Source organism: Podarcis gaigeae (genome assembly GCF_964106915.1).
Source record: "Podarcis gaigeae genome assembly, chromosome: Z".
NCBI classification, from domain to species: domain Eukaryota; kingdom Metazoa; phylum Chordata; class Lepidosauria; order Squamata; family Lacertidae; genus Podarcis; species Podarcis gaigeae.
The window spans coordinates 17560546-17582064 of record NC_139691.1 but is presented as its reverse complement, the minus strand read 5'-3'; the positions used below and the strand labels follow the sequence as shown (position 1 = coordinate 17582064).

General features: G+C 45.8%; 2 protein-coding genes across 5 annotated transcripts in view; one reads left to right on the top strand and one right to left on the bottom strand.

Moving 5' to 3' along the window:
- The window catches only part of WDR5 (WD repeat domain 5), a 164393-nt gene extending 162121 nt beyond the window's left edge, over window positions 1-2272 (bottom strand). The window contains exon 1 of the mRNA XM_083722479.1: window positions 2255-2272. The gene's annotated coding sequence lies outside the window, so the exon portion shown is untranslated. The remainder of the gene's footprint in view (window positions 1-2254) is intronic.
- Window positions 1-21519, top strand: part of VAV2 (vav guanine nucleotide exchange factor 2) — a 154892-nt gene that overhangs the window by 84328 nt on the left and 49045 nt on the right. For all 4 annotated transcript variants that reach the window (XM_083722145.1, XM_083722143.1, XM_083722146.1 and 1 more), the window contains exon 3: window positions 19810-19868. In XM_083722145.1, the coding sequence (XP_083578271.1) occupies window positions 19810-19868 (59 nt within the window). The remainder of the gene's footprint in view (window positions 1-19809; window positions 19869-21519) is intronic.

Below are 21519 nucleotides of genomic sequence, written 5' to 3'. Positions count from 1 at the left end.
AAAATATTGAGGGGGCTGGAGCCCCTAGCATCCCCTATACCTTCATGGGGGTGTGGGGATCTGAACCCTGGTCTTACAGGTCCTACTCTGTACTACTGGCTAGGGTCATTGTGGTGCAATAATACGTGGACTCCAGCTACTGTGGAGAAAACAATTTGCAAATCATGTTTTTCTAAGGATAAGGAACACTTGGAACATATCCACACTGGTGGGATTTAATTTCTTACTTATCAGATTGAGATATACAAGACACTCTTCCCACACCAAACAGTGATGATTTCATGATATGTTTTGCTGCTTTAATTTTTCTATGTTATCTGCTATTTGAAAAACACAACCTTTGTACTGCTGCTATGTTTTGTAACTATGATTGTTTGTGCTTTTGATGTTCCATTAATACAAAAAGCCAAAACAAAAACAAAAAAACCCCACAACCACTTAAGACAGTCACTATAACTGATGGCAGAAAATGCCTAGGAAATCCCCTGCAAAGCATTGTCATGATCAGATATGTATAAATAAAGGCTTTGTTATCAGTTGACTTCAGGAGTTGTGCTCCACAGTCCTGTGTTGTATCCCCCCCCCCCCCCCGGACAAGTTGTGGAAGAAGCTGGTCTGTGGGGATGGATCTGACAGGCTAGGATAATAACATCATAACAGCAGCACCACAGCTTTCCATGCAAACTTGGTTGCAGAGGGTTTTGGAATAATGTTCTGAAGCTGGAAAGACAACATGATATTCCCCTTGGGAACTCTGTAGAAAAACAAAAATCGTTTACACTGCAATCCTTACTTTCTGTTTTGCTCTTATTGTTATTTTTTCCCCTTGACATGCACAATGTTGGGTACTTGGAGTGTCGTGTTTGACTTATTTGCGACATGCACAGGGTGCTTTTAACAGCTACAGAAATGAGGAATTGTGTGTGTTCAGCTTTCTTTTGGTTGAATGATGTTTTGCCCTTCACTATCCATATATGTTAAAGGCTTGCCTGGGAAATCCAAGCCCATCAGACCCAATAAAAGCTCTGATATCAAAGCTTGCTGTCTGGTTGGTCCAAGTGGCTTGACTCCTCCACACAGTTGAACTGTAGACTCTCTGCCGCAGGATGCAGTGATGGCTGCCAAATTGGAGGGCTCAAATCAGGGTTTATTCTTATTCTCCAGTCCTCGTTTAAAGACATGCAAGTTAGTGGTCATCACTGCCTCCTGGGGGAGCGAGTTCCATAGTTTTAACTCTGTGCTGCATGCTCTGTCTGTCCTGAATCTTTCAATATTCATTGGATAACCTGGAGTTATAGTGTTACAAGAAAGAAGGGGAGGATGATAGGAGTCCCTGTCCAAAATGCAACCTGGTGTTCTCCAGATGCTTTTGGATTCCCATCAGCCCCTGCCAGCACACCCAATGCTCAGGGATGATGGGAGTTTGAATCCAACAACATCTGGAGGGTACCAGCTTGGGTACCTCTGATCTTCTTCATGAAATGTTTTCCGAGCTGACCAAATTTACCATCTTCAACCCAGCAGTTTGGAACTGGAGCTGTTTCAGCAGAGCCTTTCTTGGAGTCATCTAGGTTTGACAGAGCTACCTGCTCTCTTTTTCACCATTAACATAATTAGGGATTCTCATTAGTTGCGGTTCCTGCTTTGCAGGGGTTTGGACTTGATCTTGGGGATCTCTTCCGACTCTGCAATTTTCTGTGATCCCAATATCATGCTTTGTGCCTCTGTTTGCGCCAGAGCCACAGTGTCACCAAAACAAGAACCTGCAATTTTCAAATGGCCTGTTAACATCCCAACAATGGATTTCAGGAAGGGGCACACTGCATGAGTTGAAGCTGGAATCCCTATTCCATGTGTGTCTTCTTCCATTTCTTTATTGTGGAAGGGTTTGAGGGGCAAACTCTCCGAACTCTCTTTTAAAAGGTTGCACGTGCTGCAATTCATTCAAGGTGCTTCCTCTGATTATTTTCACTCGTTATTTGGCTTGTGTGAACGCATTGCTCGTTGCATCTTGGCAAATTGCAGCGCTGTCAATCAGAGTAACAAAAGTTGCCTCTTGGTGTTCTCCTCGTAAAATAGTGGTACTTTCCACCTGCTCCAGATGGTGAAATGGACCTTTATTAATTCAGCCCTGCTGGCCTACATGGAGCTGTGAAAAGAGAAAAAAAAAAAGACAGTGTAGTGCTGTGGTTGGAATGGGAGAGAGACCAGGGTTCAAATTCCCTATTCTGCCATGAAGCTCACTCAGTGTGACCTTGGGAACCAGTCACTGTGTCTCAGTCCATTCTACCTCAGAGGGTTGTTGTGGGGATTTAATGAGGACTGTGACTGGAAAACCAAGGTTCAAAGCTTTTTGTTTTTGAACACGTTGACAATTTGCCAGAAGAAACACCAGCTCCTGTGGAAGACCTGCCTTCCCATTTTGTGGGCTCAAAGCAACTGGGGACAGCAAAGGCAGACACTAAGGGGAGCTGTGTTACAGGATCAGGCCAGTGGCCCATCCAGTCTTGTATCCTGATCTGACAATGGAAAAATAGATGCCTCCTGTAGAAAACCTGCAAGCAGGATTTCAATACAAGATAACTCTCCTCCTCCCAGCCACTGCAGAGAGTACTAAGCGAGATGGATCACTGGTCTGATTCTTTATAAGGCAGCTTCCGAACTGTGAAGGAGGTGAGAGTGATGGACCCTAATATCTCCCCACCCAAATTTATAGTGAGAAAAAGATTTTTCTGGAAACCTCTCCTTGGCATCCCCTGGCAGTTCACACTCTGAATCATGCAGAGCTCTCAGCCGCTAGCGACTCTGAGCCTTTAAGTCGTCCTTTCCCCAAGGCTGCCTGTGCCTCTTCTGGAGTTTTAACCTGGTTTCCCCGTTGCAGTCAACACCCTTTTAGCAAAGTTGACATTCTCCCCAGAGGGACAAACACTCTCTGCCTTCTGAGCTGCCTCCCTGCTCAAAAAGCAGGAAGGGCTTTAAGAGAGCGAACCTGGATGTGCAAGGAAGGAGGGGTTTGCCTTACCCTGCTCCACTGAAATGACAAAATATTTGGGTCACAGGGATATACTGGATGAGGAACTCAGGAGGCGGTCTTATACTGAGTCAAACCATCTAATTCAGTACTGTCTACACTGTCTACATTGACTGGGATTTTAGTCAGGAATCCATTCCATCCTTACCTGGAAATACCAGCGGGGATTGAACCTGGGACCTTCTGCTTGCAGTATAGACTCTTTACTACTGAGCTATAGCCCTTCTCCAGCTTGACACCACCAACCTCAGAGACAGCATTAGAAGGCTGAGCTATGAAAAAGTTTGGAATCGCTAGCTGCAATGATCATGTTCTCCCTTTACTGTGAGAGGTGCTCAGGTGCATGTGAGAACAGGATGCTGGCTAGGTGGGCCCCTTTTGGCCTGATCCAGCAGCCAGGTTCTCCTTTTAAGGTGGTTTATTGTGATAGTAGAACTTCCATATCCAGGGGACTTCTACCTCTAAGTCTTAGATGACGGGAACAGCAACTGGAGAGTTGCTTTGTGTTCAGATCCTTGCTTGCAGGCTTCAATCTAGTACACCTGGTTGGCCACTGTGAGGGCAGGATGCTAGACTAGGTGGGCCTCCTTTTGGCTGATCCAAGCTCTTGGATGAGAAACTATGAGAAAAGGTTGTAACAGCTAGTGCTGAATGGTTGGTTTTTTTGTATGTCCTTTTCCACTATGATACACACTTTTGTGCACGCTTTACACTAGCACATGCATTTTTGCACTTACTATGTGGAAGGATAATAAAATTATAAGGAAATTAAAGAATGAAGATTGAAATGTGTGAGAGAAAGGAGGAGCAGGCGAAGGTTGGAATGTGAAGACTGTGTTTCCAAAAGAGCCATGGGAGAAGGACAGAACAACATGTACACAGGAACTATTGCTTTACCTGTTGAGGACAAAGGAAGGAGGCAAAGATAAGAAAGTTGTTATTCCTCTTGATTAAACCAGTAAAAGCTAGTAGAAGGAAGTGTTGCCATATATAGACACAACTGCCCCTTTACTTCCATTTGCTTGTAAGTGTATAAATGCTTGTAGGTTTTTTTCTTCTTCTTCATATAGCGTTTTCTGGTTGAGGTTGTGCTGAAACGCCTAAATAAATGTCCTGTTTTGCTGACCTCTAGAGTCTGGGTTTTATTGGCCATTCAGGTTGAACCCACAGGGGTTGCATTGCAAAATTTGGAGGAGGGCAGGTTCTGAAAGCTGGTTGCATTTCAGCTTGCATATTATTTTGGAAAGTGCGAATTTGGTAGGTACACCTTTAAATGCAAACTGAATCAAATGTTTCCCCTAGTTCTGATCACAAAGGACATGTGTTTGTGTGTGTGTATTTTAAACCTGCTGTTTTCCAAGCTGCTGAAAGCTGGATAATAAATAGGAACATGCCAAGGTTAACTTCTGATTGTTATCTTTGCAGCATATGTACTCATTTTCTTTTATCCCTCATGACCAAAGTAACATACACAAACACACAATTTCCACAACCTTTCCCCATCTCAAGCTTTCTTCTTATTCCGTCTTTTAACTACCTTGAATTATATCCTCCTGCACTTAGAATACTATGCGAATGTTGAGGAAACTGCTCCCAGGCCTAAGGGGAAAATAGATCTATAATATTTCCTGCTTACACATGAGACCCTTGATCAAGAGAGATTAAGAGTCATGTGGATTTAAGCTGCTTTCTGGGAAGAAGGCCTTGAATAGCTGTGTATTTCCTACTGATGGAAGAAGGGGGCATATGTGTGTGTTTCCCATCTGCTTTAGTAAATCCAGTCAAAAGCAGGGATGTAGGAAGCTGCCCTGCACAGAATCAGACCACGGGTCAACCTAGCTCAGTGCTGTCTACTTGGCGATTGAATCCAGAACTTTTTGCTTGCAGGGAACATGCTCTACCACTGAACCCCGGCCCTTCCCTTAAAAAATGAAGTAAGCTTCTAGTCTTCAGGAATCAGATTGGTTGATTTAATTAGGGGTATAGTTGTACCTTGAGTTACAAACACCTTGGGTTACAAACACTTTGGTTTACAGATTCTGCTAACCCAGAAGTAGTACCCAGGTCTCATGAGACAGAGCGTTCTACAAGGGTGGAGCCAGTGTTGAGAAGGCCCTGGCTCTGGTTGAGGCTAATCTAACTTCCTTAGGGCCTAGGACCTCTAGGGTGTTGCTCTATATGGACCTTAAGGTCCTCCGTGGGGCATACCAGGAGAGGTGGTCCCATAGGTACAAGGGTCCTAGGTCATGAAGGGCTTTTTAGGTCAAAAGCAGCACCTTAAATCTGACCCTTTACTCCACTGGGAGCCAGTGCAGCTGGAAAAGCACTGGGTGAATATGCTCCCATGGCAGAGACCCTGTGAGGAGCCTCGCTGCAGCATTCTGCACCCGCTGGAGTTTCTGGGACAGCTTCAAGGGCAGCCCTGCGTAGAGCAAATTACAGTAGTCAAGCCTGGAGGTGACGGTTGCATGGATCACTGTGGCCAGGTTGGGGCAGGAAAGGTAAGGGACCAACCGCTTGATGTGGCGAAGGTGGAAAAAGAAAAGAAAGAAAGTGGTAAATGACTTCAGGATAGAGCAGATAAATCAAGGAAGTGAGCCAAGCTGCAAATTGTCATATTTAAGAACATAAGAAGAGCCCTGCTGGATCAAGACCAGTGGCCCATCTAGTCTGGCATCCTGTTCTCACAGACGCCAACAAGATGCCTGTGGGAAACCCACAATCAAAATTGGAGCACGGCAGCAACCTTCACATCTTGCAGTTTCCAGCAACTGGCATTCAGAAGTACTTCTGCCTCCAGCTGTGGAGGTAGAGCAAAGCCATCATGCCTGGTAGCCATCAATAACCCTCTCCTCTTGTCTAATTTCCTTTTAAAGTTGTTTAGATTTGTGGCATTCACTGCTTCCTGGAGGAGGGAGTTCCATTGTCAAACTACACGCTGTGTGAAGAAGGACTGTTTAAAATCTTTCCTGAATCTTTCATCAGTGATGTGATAAAAATCATAAAGCTTTTTCTGTAGTGTTTTTTCTTTTTCTTTTGGATAAGAGGGATTTTCTCCCTCCCCTCCCCACCCATAGGAAGTAATGCTTTCATCTGGAAAATGCATTTGCGGCAATCAGAGCCTGTTAAGGGGCTCTAAACTTATTATCTTGAGAGGTGTAATCGCTCGTCCCTGTAGCCGCTCAGCAAGTCTAACATGGCCTGACGTGGACTCTCTGAACTGTGGCTAAAAGGTCAGTGGGCCGTCTGTCTTAAGCGTTTACCCTGAGGACTTTCTGCGTGGATATGCATTAGTCAAAGTTGGGAACGGACTGACTTCGGATTGCTTCTTCTTCTGGGTGTGTGGGTGTGTGAATATTTGTTGCCAAATTGGAGAAACAGAATAACTCTGATAGCGGAATGTTTTAGGAGGTTGTTTTCAACTAAGCTGTAGACTCGTTTAAATTTTGTTGGCATCCAATCTGTCTCGAGAGACAATGGAGTGCACCTCCAAGGGTGAAGTCAAACCGCTGTGTTAGCAACACCAAAGTGACCCCTCTGGGTTCAAGAGCAAGCCTGGGCAGTGTGTATGGAGGTCCTGGGCTGCCCAGACAACAAGACCCCCCTCTTGGCCTCACTGATTTGGCCCAAAGGAAAGCATTTGGCATTAGCTTGGCTTGCAGAAGTTGTTGAAACGTGGCATACAAGACAACATCTGTCTTAAGGACTCCACTCTGGATTTGTGTAGGATTTACTCCTAAGCCATTTCTTCTCCTGAAGATATCCTTCAAACATTTAGGATCAGAGTTTTCCTTCTCCTAGATGGGCTCCCTCCCCAGGTTGACAAGCCCCATTGGGTTTGAGAGCCATTGGCTACTCTCACCTGGTTTAGCCATCCAGTCAAAGCTGCTCCCAAGGTGTAGCTGCTGTCGCATGCTGACAGCTTCTAGGAGCCACAGGTGAGAGCTGACTGCAGGGTGGGAACCAAAGGTGGACAAACTACCCCAGAAGGACCATGTCCCCCACCAGAGGTACTACCCCTCCCATAACACCCCATAGACGATCATTTAAATTAGTGAACCTAATTTAAGCCACATTCACTCTACATTTAAAACATTATGATGCCCCTTTTAAACAGTTGTGGCTTTCCCTCAAGAATTATGGGAGCTATAGTTTTCTTAAGGGTGCTGACAGTTGTTAGGAGATCCATTGTTCCCTCCCCAGAACTACCATTCCCAAAGTTCCCTAGGAAGAGGGAATGATTATTAAACCACCTAGAGAATTGTAGCTGTGGGAATGGGATAGGAGGTCTCCTAACAACTCTCACCCAGAATTCTTTGAGAGAAGACATGGCTGTATAAAGTGGCACATAGTTCTTTAAATGTATGGTGTCAATGTGGCCTTACCCATGAATTTCAGTGGGTCTACTCTGTGAAGGACTGATGTTGATCATAACTTCAAGTCTCTGACACACACATGCTGGGCAAATGATAGCAACTACAATAGTCTCATGAAGCAAAGGCAAGCTCAGGACTACAGACAGTTCCCATTGGGCCTTGATGGATGAGCCCCAGGAAATGTTGCCTCAACAAAGAGCCAGAGTCATCTAAAGCCAGGTTGAGGAACCTGTGCCGCTCCAGATGGTGCAAAACTCCAACTCCCATCATCCCTGACCATTTTTTATGTTGTTCAGCAGTGGGATGGTCTACCTTAGAAGGCGGTGGGCTCTTCTTCATTGGAAGCTTTTAAGCAGAGTTTGAATAGCTATTTGCTGGGAATTCTTGAGCTGTGAGTCCTGCATAGCAGGGGGTTGGACTAGATGACCCTTGGGTCCCTTCCAGCTCTACAATTCGATGATTCATTGGAGGTTTGTAAATAGAGGCTACATAGAGTCATCTGTCAGAGATGCTTCAGCTGTGAATCCTGTGAACTAGACAACCCTGGAGTCCCTTTCAACTCTACAATTCTATGATTCTGGAGAGTCCTCAACAGTGGCAGCCACTCCATTTTTAGAAACAAAAACAAAATGAAACAAAAAAACACACCAAATATATATTAAACATTGTTGTTTTGATACCATGCAAAGTTTCAGGAAATTCAACTATTACTCCATTGGGAGTTATAAGTGACCAAGGTTAATGAGTTTTCCATTTAGTTGGCTATTACCCCTACAGGCCTCTGCATGTGCTTTCAACAAGCACGCAAGGGACACCCGGGAGGTGTGGTTACAGGTACGATAGATGTGGTCCCTAGCATAAAAATACCTTAACAGCTTCCGCTATTGTACTGGCAGCCAAGACTGGATTTTCCCTGCTGGACATCCGCTTTGCCCTTCGATGTGCAAAGGTCAAAGGAAGTACTGTGTGAATGTGTGTTCCCAACACTGTGGGGGCTGTGAGTAGGCTGCAGGACAGGGATGGGGAACCTCTAGAATGAGGCTCAAATGCACCTCCTGTGCCTCTCCAGCTACCTCAAAGACAGGTAGAGTGTTCTTCCTGATCCAGCAATGCTCTTCTTATGTTCTGCCTCCATAGTCAGAGATCCCATGCTTCTCGGATTCTGATTTGGGGCATTTGGTTGGCCACTGTTAGGACAGGAGGCTGGACTAGGCAGGCTACTGACCTGATCCAGCAGCCTAGGCCTCTTCCTATGAGGGCCTATTGTGATAGCAGAACCTCCATGCCCAGGAGCAGTCTGCATCTGAGAACCAGACGATGGCGGGGACAGCAGCTGGAGATTTGCTGTTGCACTCATGTGCTGATTGCAGGCTTGGCCCTGTGGCATCTGGTTGGCTGCCATGAGAACAAGATGCTGTGCTAGATGGGCTACAGGCCTGACCTAGCACAGTCTTGTGTTCTTATCTCCCTCATGGCACATGGGTTGGGGAATAACCCATTACTAGGGGGATCCATTGCAAACCTGGTAAAATCCTGTTGTCTTCTGTCTGTCTTGGACCAAAAAAGAAAGAGGGGAAAAAGGAAAGAGATAAGAGATAGATGGTGCTGCGTTAGCCTTGCGGTCCCCCATGGTTTTCCAAACACGTGTTACGGGGTAACAGGAGCGGTTAGGATTATGTGTTCAGCGATGACATGAAGTGGCCATGAATAATTGATCTGCTGTAAGTGGGTTGTCGTGTTTCAGGCGCCATATGCGGGCTGACATGGTATTTGTGGGGCAGGGTGCAGTGAGAGTGGGTAGGTGCTGCTCAGCTAAATAATTGATCTTTTTCGAAGCAGGCTGTAATTGTGGGCGGGGGGTGGGCAGCGATCTAGTGACACCCTGCTTTTTTCTCTGCTTGGAGCAGATCCCCTGTGTGGAAAAGGTTGCAGCTTTTGGGGCTTATTGTTAATTTATTTAACAATAGAACAATATAAATAATAATTAAAAAAACAATTCAAATAACAACTCACAGTCATCAAAATGTGACGTGATAGAAGTTTATAAAATTATGCATGGCATGGAGAAAGTGGGATAGAGGAATCTTTCCCCCCTGCCCCCCCGTAATGCTAGAATTTTCTGACGGTAATCGCTGTTTGACAGTGGAACTGTCTCCTCTGGAAGGTGGTGGACTTCATTGGAGACTTACAAGCAGAGGTTGGGTGGCCATCTATCATGGATGCTTTAGCTGAGATTCCTGCATTGCAGGGCGTTGGACTCTATGACCCCCTTGGGGTCCCTTCCAGCTTTACAGATCTGCAGTTCTAACTCCACGAAAGGTGGGGATGGTGTTCTGCCAGGAGTGAAGACAGGCTGGTAAAGTTCGGATGCTTCTCTTAGGCTGACACTGGGATCATCTGCCCGACGTCTCCACTGAGCCCAGCGCTAAGGGGACCTGATGGTTAGGTGGAAAACTCTGTAGGTGGTGTCTTGGCCTCCTTCTGGGATTTCATGCTGGGAAGCACACGCCTGCGTCAGGGTGTCACATCCAATCTCACAGGGCTGAGTGTGCATTAGCGCATGTGATGCTTCTCCTACACAGCCTCCCCCCCCATTGCCACATCCTAAGACCTGATAGGCTAGGTGCGGGCAGAAAAAAACCCTTACCCCTGGGTTCTACCACCCTGCTAACTTTTACAATGTTAATTAAAAAGAGTTTAAAACAATTTGCAAATACAGTGGTACCTCGGGTTAAGTACTTAATTCGTTCCGGAGGTCCGTTCTTAACCTGAAACAGTTCTTAACCTGAAGCACCACTTTAGCTAATGGGCCCTCCTGCCGCCGCCCCACCGCCCCGCGATTTCTGTTCTCATCCTGAAGCAAAGTTCAGGGTTTCAGGGTTAGCGGAGTCTGTAACCTGAAGCGTCTGTAACCTGAAGCATCTGTAACCCGAGGTACCACTGTATAAAAACAAATTGAGTCCTAAAATATATATATCTACGTTTCAAGGTGTCAAAAGCCAGGGTGGAGAGGGACCCAATCCTAACCGTATCTACTCAGAAGTAGAAGGCAGCAATGGCCACGAACCTAGATAACGCTAAAAGAGGATTAGACAAATTCATGGAAGAGACAGTCATCAGTGGCTACGAGCCATGATGGCTACGCTCTGCTTCAGTGGTCAGAGCCAGTAAGATTTCTGGATACCAGCTGCTGGAAGCCACGTGGGGTGAGAGTGCACTTTTGCTCAAATCCTGCTTGCGGGTTTCCCAGAAGAGACATCTGGTTAGCCACTGTGAGAATAAGATGCTGGACTAGATGGGCCACTAGGCTGATCTAGCAAGCAGACTCTTTCTTATGTTCCAGTGCTGCTGCTGCTGCTGCTGCTGCTGCTGCTGCTGCTGCTGCTGCTGCTTCTTCTTCTTCTTCTTCTTCTTCTTCTTCTTCTTCTTCTTCTTCTTCTTCTTCTTCTTCCACTTGCCAATCACCCTAAGGTCCATGGGCTGGTTGCACCATTAAAACACAATATTAAAATCAGTTTGAAACAACTTACAATCACAAAAATAAGGTGGGTCCTAAAAATCTACACTTCACATCCTAAAAATCTACTCTTCAAGTGCCAAGAGTGAAGCGATGCCTCCCTGGGATTTTACAGTGGGAGTAAGAAATCTAACAAATTGTAAAATTAAAAACGAGCAATAAAGAGCACCCGTTTTTGCCTGCGCGGCTTCTGAAGCTGCTTTGCACTTAGCTAAATGCTCTTTTCTCCTGCTGTCCTTCGACCAGATTTTGCAGGGGTACGTGATGTGATAGGAAACCTTCCACAGTGTGTTGTCAGTCATTATTGACAGCAGTAATGTCTCCTGCCCAACGCCATTTAGATGTCAGTGGCTCTTGGCCGCCTTGCCTGCTTTCCCAAGCAGCTTTCCTCAGGCCCCACACGCCGTCCTCACCCTCCTGGCTTTGCATGTGCAGATGGTTCTGGGATTAAATCTAATGCTATCTCCACTCTGCAAGGAGGGTGCCTCGAGTCTGCTGTTTCTGCTGATGTTTATTCTCCCGAATCCATCTTTCCTTTGGAAGGGCCTGTTAAGGTTGTTTAGAAAAAAACAACCATAATCATGTTAGAGAAAGTTGAAATTCTTTAATTAGGAATATAGAAACTGCCTTAGGAGCATAGGATGCTGCCTTCTGCTGAGTCAGACCGCTGGTCCACTTGGCTCAGTATTGCCTACAGTGACAGGCAGCAGTGCTCCATGGTTTCAGATTGGAGTATTTCCAAACCCTACCTGGCAATGCTGGGTATTGAACCTGGGACTTGCCAAGCAGATGCTTTGCCACTGAGCTAAGACCCTTTCTCAATTAAAAATGCTGGGGCTGTGAGGATAGCCGTGTGGGGTACTATTATATTTCTGCCCTGACCCATATTATTGACTGCTGGGAGAATGGGGAAACTGGGTTGACCCAGTGCAGGGACAACTAGATATGCAGCCAGGCCAGCCTCCTGCAACCCAGTGCCTTCTTGGTGCATTGAGCTACAATGACTCCCACCAGTCCCAGCCAGCACAGCTGTGTCTGGACCAGCCCAAGCAGAACCCAGATTTTGCTCTTATGTCCCAAACAAGATCTGCCTTATCATTTAATACAAGGATGGTATCCTCTTGTACTATACTTGTTGTTCATGGTGGCAGAATCAAGCAGCTGAGATCTGCTGCCTGCCCCCATATCTACAATCGGGTTAACACACATACCTTCTTCTTCAAAGAGCTGTTAGAGTCATAGAATCATAGAATTGTAGTGTTGAACGGTGTCCCCCAATCACCTGCAATGCAGGAATCTCTACTAGAGAACCACCTACAGATGACCACAAAACCTTTGCTTAGAAACCTCCAAGGAAGGAGAGTCCACCACCTTCCATGGGAGTTGGTTCCACTGTTAAACAGCTCTTGCCGTCAGAAAGTTAGTCCTGATGCTTCGTCATAATCTCCTTTTTTCTCTATTGAATCAATTGGTTTTGCATCGGCTCTCTGGAGCAGCAGAAAAAAGCTTTCCCATATCTGTGCAAAAGGGATCAGTTTCTTAGTTATTCATTTGTTTTTAGTGCTTGGGGGGGGAGTAGTGGGTTATATTTTGCTTTTTTGTTTTTTGTTTTGGTTTCCTAATAACCTTTCAGTTACACCAAACGGCTGCTGAACTGTTATTTCAGTGTCATGGGGCCTCTGAGCGTAGGGCTGAATTGAGGCGTATGAATAAGTCATGGTTCCTTTACCTTCCAACTTTTATCCTTTCCTGAGGACTGCTGTGCGCTGAGCTGTCAGCTGACCCGTTACTTCCTCCAGCTGGATTGAACCACCGCCAACTAAGAGGTCTTAGATGCCCTCCTGATCCCCTGCTGGTGGCCTGAAATATTAATTGGGTGTCATCTCTGCCACGCTATTCCACATTTTCGGTCTTGTTGGAGCTAGTGGAGGGGAGAGAAAAAAAATTCCCGGGGAATTTTTATCCAAGGATGAAATTTGCCTTTCTTGCATAGGAACATGGAAATCTCCTTACACTGTGCCAGATTGTTGGGTTCTATCTAGCTCAGTATTGTCTACCCTGACTGGCAGCTACTCTCCAGGGTTTTAGGCAGGAGACTCTTTCCCAGCTGTGGCTGGATTTGCTCTTGGGGGTTGAACTTAGGACCTTCTGCATGCAAAGCAGATGCTTCACCAGTGAGGTACAACCCTTCCTTTGGCAAGATTCTAGTCCTCATGGTTCGGGTTAATTTAAACGGGCACACAGGATGCTGCCTTAGACTGAGTCAGGTCATTGGTACTGCACACACTGACTGGCAGTCCCTTTCCATGGTTTCATGCAGGGAGTCTTTCCCAAACCCATTAGGGGTTGAACCTGGTTCCTTCTGCACTAATTCATGGCATTGAATATGTTAGGTCCTTGACAATAACAGTGTGATAGTTTAATACTTTTAAACAGCAATAATAAATACCATAGTAAAGGTAAAGGTACCCCCGACTGTTAGTCGCGGACAACTCTGGGGTTGCGGCGCTCACCTTGCTTTATTGGCCGAGGGAGCCAGCGTACAGCTTCCGGGTCACGTGGCCAGCATGACTAAGCCGCTTCTGGCAAACCAGAGCAGCTCACAGAAACACCGTTTACCTTCCCGCTGGAGCGGTACCTATTTATCTACTTGCACTTTGAGGTGCTTTCGAACTGCTAGGTTGGCAGGAGCAGCGACCAAACAACGGGAGCTCACCCTGTCGCGGGGATTCGAACCGCCGACCCTCTGATTGGCAAGCCCTAGGCTCTGTGGTTTAGACCACAGCGCCACCCGCGCCCCTTAATAAATACCATACTGCCCCTAAAAACAAGGTAAGATTCTAGTCCTCATAGTTTTGCATTCCCCAGGCAATAGATGATCTTAGAGAACAATCCTAAGGCAGGCTCTTTTTCTGGTCGCCAGTCATTACCTCATTATTCTCATTCTCTGCTCCTCATCCCAGGGTAGGCTGATTATCTGTAGCATCAAACCAAGTTATAAGGAGCGTTCCCCTCCCCCCCCCCGCCCGCATCAAATGCAGTTCTGTGATGAGACAGGTAGTAAAATGGTCCTATAGACAGGCTCTCCTCTGTTTTTTAAAAGGTGCTAAGGTACAACAGTAAAGGACAGTGAGGTACAACCCTCCCTTTGGCAAGATTCTAGTCCTCATGGTTCGGGTTAATTTAAACGGGCACACAGGATGCTGCCTTAGACTGAGTCAGGTCATTGGTACTGGACTGCCTTACAGGCTGTTACTGCTAAGGTAATGTACCCCAATACCCTTTGAACACTGACTTGTCTTCCCAAGGGATGCAGGAAAAGGTCATAACCCAGAATCTGGGTTTCTGGGAACTCTTTGTTTGTTTATATGTTTATCTTCAAAAACAGATTTCTAGCTCTCAAGACTGCAATGGTAGATTTGGTAGTATGTGAGTGTGCCTGCCAGAATCTCTAAAGCTTGGTCGATGGTTGGATAAGATGTTCAGTGTTTAGGGGATGATGAAGTGAAGTTGTTGTTGTTGCTGCTGTTGGTGATGATGTTTTATTTATATCCACCGTTTTTCTAGACGAGGACTTAAGGTGGCTTACATAAGTTAAAACAACACAGATAAAATACAGAAAACTAAAAGATAATTGCTAAAAAGTAGTCAAACTCTAATAGAATTAAAACAATATAAAAAACAAATCTATTTAAATACAGACAATAAAAATCAGGTTTCAGTGAATTCCAGAGCCCCTTGTCTCAAGTAACAGTAGCAGAAGCGATTATGCATATTTGTCTTAATTTGAATTAATTTATGCAGCGGCAGAATTCTGCTTTATGAGCCAGGATGCCTCCCTTGTCACCCTCACACAGCCACCTGAGGGTCGTCACCTTCTTCCTCCTCCGTGCCTGCCGGCAGCACGGGGTCAGTGTGTGCGTGTGACTGTCTGTCATCATTTGGAACAGCCACACCAAGTGTCAGGCATGCTCAGAGTCACAGGAGGGCAAACTCATGGAAGGGCAAACCGAGGTTCCCCTTCCATAGGGCCTTGTATGTTTCTTCATGGCAAATTTCTGCCTTGCATCTTTTGCCTCTGCTGAGAACTGGTTGTGCAAGCAGAAGATGTGGGTGACAGAGCTGCAAAACTGAATTGCTTAAAACACTTTTGCTTGAGTTGGAAGTGGGGGCTCATGGCTAAAGGCAGGAGACCTGTGCAAAAAAGGTATGCACACCCACCCACCTGTCCTGGTTGATTCAAACTGAAGATGTTATGAAAAGTATTAAAATCAAGCAGGTAGGTGGGTGGGGTTTTGTGCCTTTTGTAGAACATAGGAAGAGCTGGATCAGGCCAGTGGCCCATGTAGCCCAGCATCCAGTACTCACAGTGGCCAACAAGATACCCCAGTGGGAAGCCCAAAAGCAGGAACTGAGTGCAACAGCATCATGCTCCCACTTGTGATCACCAGCAATTGGCCTTTAGAGGCTTGCTGCCTCCAGTGGTGAAGGTAGAATATAATTAGAGCCCTGCTGGATTAGGCAGAAGGCTTCTCATGATCTAGCATCTTGTCTTCACAGTGGCCAAGTAGATGCTCGACGGAAAACCTGCAAGCAGGACCCAGGCACAAGAGCAACAAAATTTATTTCAGTTTGGCTTCACTTTATTGATTCAAGCAAGCATGAATTGGCTAGAGGTCTGCATGAAAACGAGAACCGCTCCAAAATTCTCTTCCCAATCTCTCCCTTGCATCTTTCCCTCCTTCTGTCTTGCATAAAACCAGACCCCCCCCTCTGTGATCCCACACAGGCCCCTCATTTAAAAGGACTACTGTCATCACGCCTAAATTTTGAGCAGTTTGGTTGAGATGATGTGGGCTGTGGCTGTACTTTGTGGCTGCATCTCCCTAAGAGAGAGACACCAGGGGAAGTCTGAGCAAGAAGCAGATGGGCTGCCTCTGGCCTGTTACCTCTCTCCTTCTTTATCTTTTTTTGTTTTGTTTTTGTAGGTCAGATCATTGTTTTCCTTCTCTCCTTTCTGCTTGCTTGGTAAATTTAACTCTGTCCAAGAATCGATCTCTTCTCTTTAATAAGCCTGTCAGAAGGTCTGACCCTTTAACAAATGCTGAGTGACAGCTATGTCCACGTGGTGATGGGACTCTCGGGATGTAACAGAAGGGATGGCTTTTCCCTTGTTATTTACAGGGAGTTGTGGAAAAGAACCCACAGTTCCCTGAAAGAAAGAGAGAGAGGAAGATTTACATCTCAGGCTATCCCTTGGATGTTATCTTCAAATATATACATACATAAATAGATCTGTATATAATCTATCTGAATGGACAGGCCTGTGCAGCTCTTTTTAATCGCTTTCAACTGAACTGGCACTTATACAGGTGCAACATAATACCCATTCCTACACCCATAACTCAGTCCCTTCCAACTCTAAAACTCTGTGATTTAGCGTGGCAGTATCTACACATGGGAACTCCCTGCCTATCGGGCAGGCTTCTTTACTGTACTTTTTCCAGCATCTGCTAAAAGCATTTTGGTTTAGGCAAGACTACCTAGGTATGTAGAATGCTGGTGCATGTTTTAATCTTTTTTCTTAATTTTTTGCAGATTTTATTTTTAAAAAACGTTTTGAAGAGTTTTTACTGCTTTTGCTGATAATTTTGTTTTATTCTCTTTGTAAACTGCTTTGAAGTTTTGTTAAATACCATCATACATTGTATAATTTTTATGAAATAAAAGTAAATAAAACATCCAGTACAGTCATACTTTGGGTTAGAGATGCTTCGGGCTGCGTGATTTCGGGTTGCGCACCGTGCCAAACCTGGATGTACTGGAACGGGTTACTTCCAGGTTTCGGTGCTTGCACATGTGCAGAAGCACCAAATTGCGATCTGTGTGTGCGCAGACGGGGTGCTGAGGGTTGCGGACACTATGGGTTGAGAACATGCTTCCTGCACGGATCATGTTCGCAACCCGAGCGTCCACTTTATTAGCCCTATTCAGAGTAATTGTTGGTAGCATCTGTCTGTCTTGAGAGACAATGGAGTGTGCCTCCAGGGTGAGGTCAAACTCCTGCATTAGCAGCACTGAAGTGATTTCACAGGGTGGGGGCACAAGCCTGGGCAGTGTGTGTGGAGGTCCTGGGCTGCCCAGACAACAAGAGCTCAGCCACACTGATGCAGTTCAAAGGAAAGCAGAGCAATACATTTGGCACCAGCTTGGCTGCAGAAATACAAGGCGCCATCCAACCATTTTAGGGATTCTAATCCAGATTTGTGTAGATTTAATCCTTAGCCTTTTCCTGAAGATATTCCACAAGGCAGTGGAGGTTTAGGATTAGAATTTTCCTTCTCTGAGATGGGCTCCCTTTGCAGGCTGATGAGCCCCATCTGCCCCTCATTTCCCTCTACAGGACATGCAGAAGCTGCCTTCTTGACCATTGGACCCACTATTGGTCTGGTCTGCTTCATCCGCTGGAGCCTGTCTTCACATGCAGGGGAAGTCTTTAATTTACTAAGGGTTTGAGACCCACCTGGTTTAGCTGGCCAGTCAAAGCCATTTCCCAGGGTGTGGCTGCTGTCATATGCTGAGGAGCCACAGGTGAGAACTGCGTGCAGGGTGGAAACCAAAGGTGGACAAACTACCACAGAAGGAACATGACGTGTCCTATTCCCATCAGAGGAACTGTTTTCCCCTGACACTTCATACACCTTTATTCAGAGTAAACATCTTCATCACCACCGTCACCACCATCACCACATAAGAATAAGAATAAGACTGGCTTACCCCAGTCATTCTGGGAGGCTACCAAATTAAAACACAGCAGGACACCACACATTAAAAACTTCCCCATACAGTGCTGCCTTCAGATGTCTTCAGTTTTTGCTTTAACATGTGTGACTAATGCAGGTCCATCGGTTCTACTTAGAAAAAAACCATAGAAATGAATGTACCTACGTTAGTCATTTTTATGGTGGCTGCTCTTGAGCAGGACTAATATTGGATGCAGTCCATTAACTCCAGTTAGGCACAGGAATGGTAATGATGGGTCTAATGGTAATGGCAGGCACAGGTGATCATTGAACAATTTCCCATCCACAAAGACACAGAGCCCCTTTCACATTCCCCTTCCCCTATTGGCCAGGAAGGGGCCAATAAGGAGAACACCTTAGCTTCCACGTCATCCCAAAGAGTCATAGAATTGTTGAGTTGGAAGGCACACCAAGGGTAATCTAGTCTAACCCAGCAGTGCATAGTTAAACTATGGAACTCGCTCCCAGAGAAGTCAGTGATGACCACCGACTTGGATGACTTTAAAAGAGGATTGGACAAATTCAAGAAAAAGGAGGAGGCTATCAACAGCTATGAGCCATAATGGCTAGGCTGTGCTTCCACAGCTGGAGCAATGTTTCTGAATGCTCGTTGTTGGAAAACACATAAGGGGAGAGTGCTGCTCTTGTGCTTGAATCCAGCTTGTGGGTTCTGCACAGGTGAACCAGCTGGCCACTATGAGAATGAGATTCTGGACTAGATGGGCCCCCTTTGGCCTGATCCAGCAGACACTTCTTATTTTCGTATGTTAACCCTGCTGCAATGAATTCCTGGTAGATGGCCATCAAAAGAACTCCAATGAAGGAGAGCCCGCCACCTTCCGAGGGAGCCCATTCCAGTGTTGAACAACTTGCAGTCAGAAAGTTATTCCCAGTGTTCAGTCAGAGTCTCCTTTCTTCCTTTGGATCTATTGGTTTGGATTCTGCCCTCTGGAGCAGCAGAAAATAAGCCTGCTTCATCTTCCATGTGACAGCCCATCAGATATTTGAAGATGTCTTCTCCTATCCTCTCCATGCTAAAGATACCCATTTCCTTCAACCATTCCTCTCATAAGGCTTAGTTGTGGAAAACTCCATCCCTGTCCACAGCTCCTCTCAGCATGTGTGAGAATCATGCCATCCTTGCCTAGCAAAATAGCTCCTTTCGCTACATTCAGATTTTTAGTTTTGCTTTGGGACATTTATTTATTTATCTTATTTCATTTATTCAAAGCCTATTTTAAAAACGCCCTGCTCTTTTTGCAGGAAAGAGCTCCCAGAGTGGCTTGCAAATCAATAAAAACAGCAACAGGGCTGCTTGCCCTGAGGCTTGCAGCCTTAACAAGACACAAAAGGAAAAAGAAGAAGCGGGAGGGCAGAGGAAAATAAATGATCTACTTGTGAATAATCACTGTGGACTTCAAGCGGTGGGGGCGGGAGGGTGGGCGGTTATGCAATTGCATACCGTGTATGAATTACTAATGAAAAGGACAATGTAGCTATGTTTATTTATTGATTGTGAGTTTGTAAAACGCTGTTACCGTTATACGTACTGATTTATTTATTATTATTTTTCAATATGTGGTCTTTCTCATAAGGCAAAAAGAAAAGTTAATTGATGGTTCACTATGGTGGCTGCTTTGAAAGAGATGATCAGAAAGACAGTTTGAATTGCCCCTAGGTCCACTTAGCTTAGTTTTGCTGACACTGGCTGGCAACAGTTCTGCTGGGTTTCAGGCAGGGAGATGCTGTTGGGAAATGAACCTGGCACATTCTGTCTGCAAAGCTCTACCACTGGGCAACTGCCCTCCCCTCCTAAGTTAATGAACTTAGCTTCATTAACTTCAATGGCTCTATTCTGAGTAAAACTTAGATGTAGTTCCTTGACGTAATTATTGTTTTTGTAGGTGAGCAACTGCTTTGCAATTATACCAAAATTAAATACATTATTTTCTAACAGGTGGGAAAACAGATCCTTAAAAGCGACTCCCACCTGAGACTTTCTTGCATGACGATAACAGCCTTGTTACCTGACTCTAGAACTGCATCTGTCTCTAACACCCATCCTTGTCTCTCTTTCATTAGGTGATATCGGCAGTCTCCAGACTATCTCATCACAGCATCGCTCAAAACAAAGGAATTAGGTAAGGGGTTCCATTTTGCTTGAAGTTGCTGCATTTTCAAAATTGTTTCCTCAAATCTGCAGAACAGGTTTTCTTAAGTTTAATTGCTGACTGCTCTGTGAAGATGTGAGTGGCGCTTTGGTCTAAACCACTGAGCCTTGGGCTTGCCGATGGGAAGGTTCGAATCCCTGCAACGGGGTGAGCTCCCATTGCTCAGTCCCTGCTCCTGCCAACCTAGCAGTTCGAAAGCACATCAAAGTGCAAGTAGATAAATAGATACCGCTCCAGTGGGAAGATAAACAGCATTTCTGTGCGCTGCTCTGGTTCGCCAGAAGCAGCTTAGTCATGCTGGCCACATGACCCGGAAGCTGTACGCCGGCTCCCTCAGCCAATAAAGTGAGATGAGTGCTGCAACCCCAGAGTCAGTCACGACTGGACCTAATGGTCAGGGGTGCCTTTACCTGTGAAGATGGGGGAGGGGTTGCTTTGGTGTTGTGAAGCAGATTGGTGATTTTGGTGTAGGTGGGACGTGGGTGGTGCTGTGGTCTAAACCACTGAGCCTCTTGGGCTTGCCGATCAGAAGGTCGGTGGTTTGAATCCCCACAACTGGGTGAGCTCCCATTACTCAGTTCCAGCTGTTGCCAACCTAGCAGTTCAAAAGCACACCAGTGCAAGTAGATAAATAGGTACCACTGTGGCAGGAAGGTAAACAGCGTTTCCATGTGCTCTAGCTTCCATCATGTGTTCCGTTGCACCAGAAGCGGTTTAGTCATGCTGGCCACATGACCCAGAAAGCTGTCCGTGCACAAACACCAGCTCCCTTGGCCTGAAAGCGAGATGAGCGTCACAATCCCATAGTCACATTTGACTGGACTTAACCATCCAGGGTCCTTTACCTTTTACCTTTTTTTTGGGGTGGGGGTGTTAAGTAATATAATCCCTCCACCCAAAGTCCCAGAATTTCCCATGCTCTTGGAATACCAGTTGGCGGGGAGAGTTGCTATTACACTCAAGTCTTGCTTTTGGGCTTCTTCACATTGGGGCAACAGGATGCTGGACCAGATGGGCTTGATCCAGCAGGGCTTATATTATATTCTTCCTCCAGCAGATACTGGAACCCCCAGATTTTTGCACCCCCTCACATCATTCTCATGGATGAGTAATCCCAGTTCCTCTTTCCTTGGCCAACAAATGCAACTTCCAGACATTTAAAAACTCTTTTCACACTTGATCCCTGGACAGCCAATTTTGAGGAGTGGAAAGTTTCTTTTGCGATCTCATGCAACAAAGATCTGGTCTTTGCAAACATTGCCTTTCATCCCAGGAACAAACACTCCCGCTGCCGTGTTGGATCAGCTGCCAGAAGGGTTGGACGAAAACCCACCCACCCTCCTCCTCCTCTCCTCACCCTCCCCTGCATTGCCTGCCTGCCCTGCACAAACCCAAGTGTGGCCTCCATCCATTCATTCTAAACTTGGATCTTCAAAGGCTGGTTATCATTGCTGAAATAAATAAGCAATGTTTGGAGTCAGCTCGAGGAACCGGCACAGGGCACAATTCACCTTTAAGAAACCCCCATCCATTTTGGACTCCCTTCTCTCTCAGTATTTCTGACCATGGGTACTCACCCAATAGTTCATTCAACTTTTTGAAACCAGCCTTCTTAAAGTCC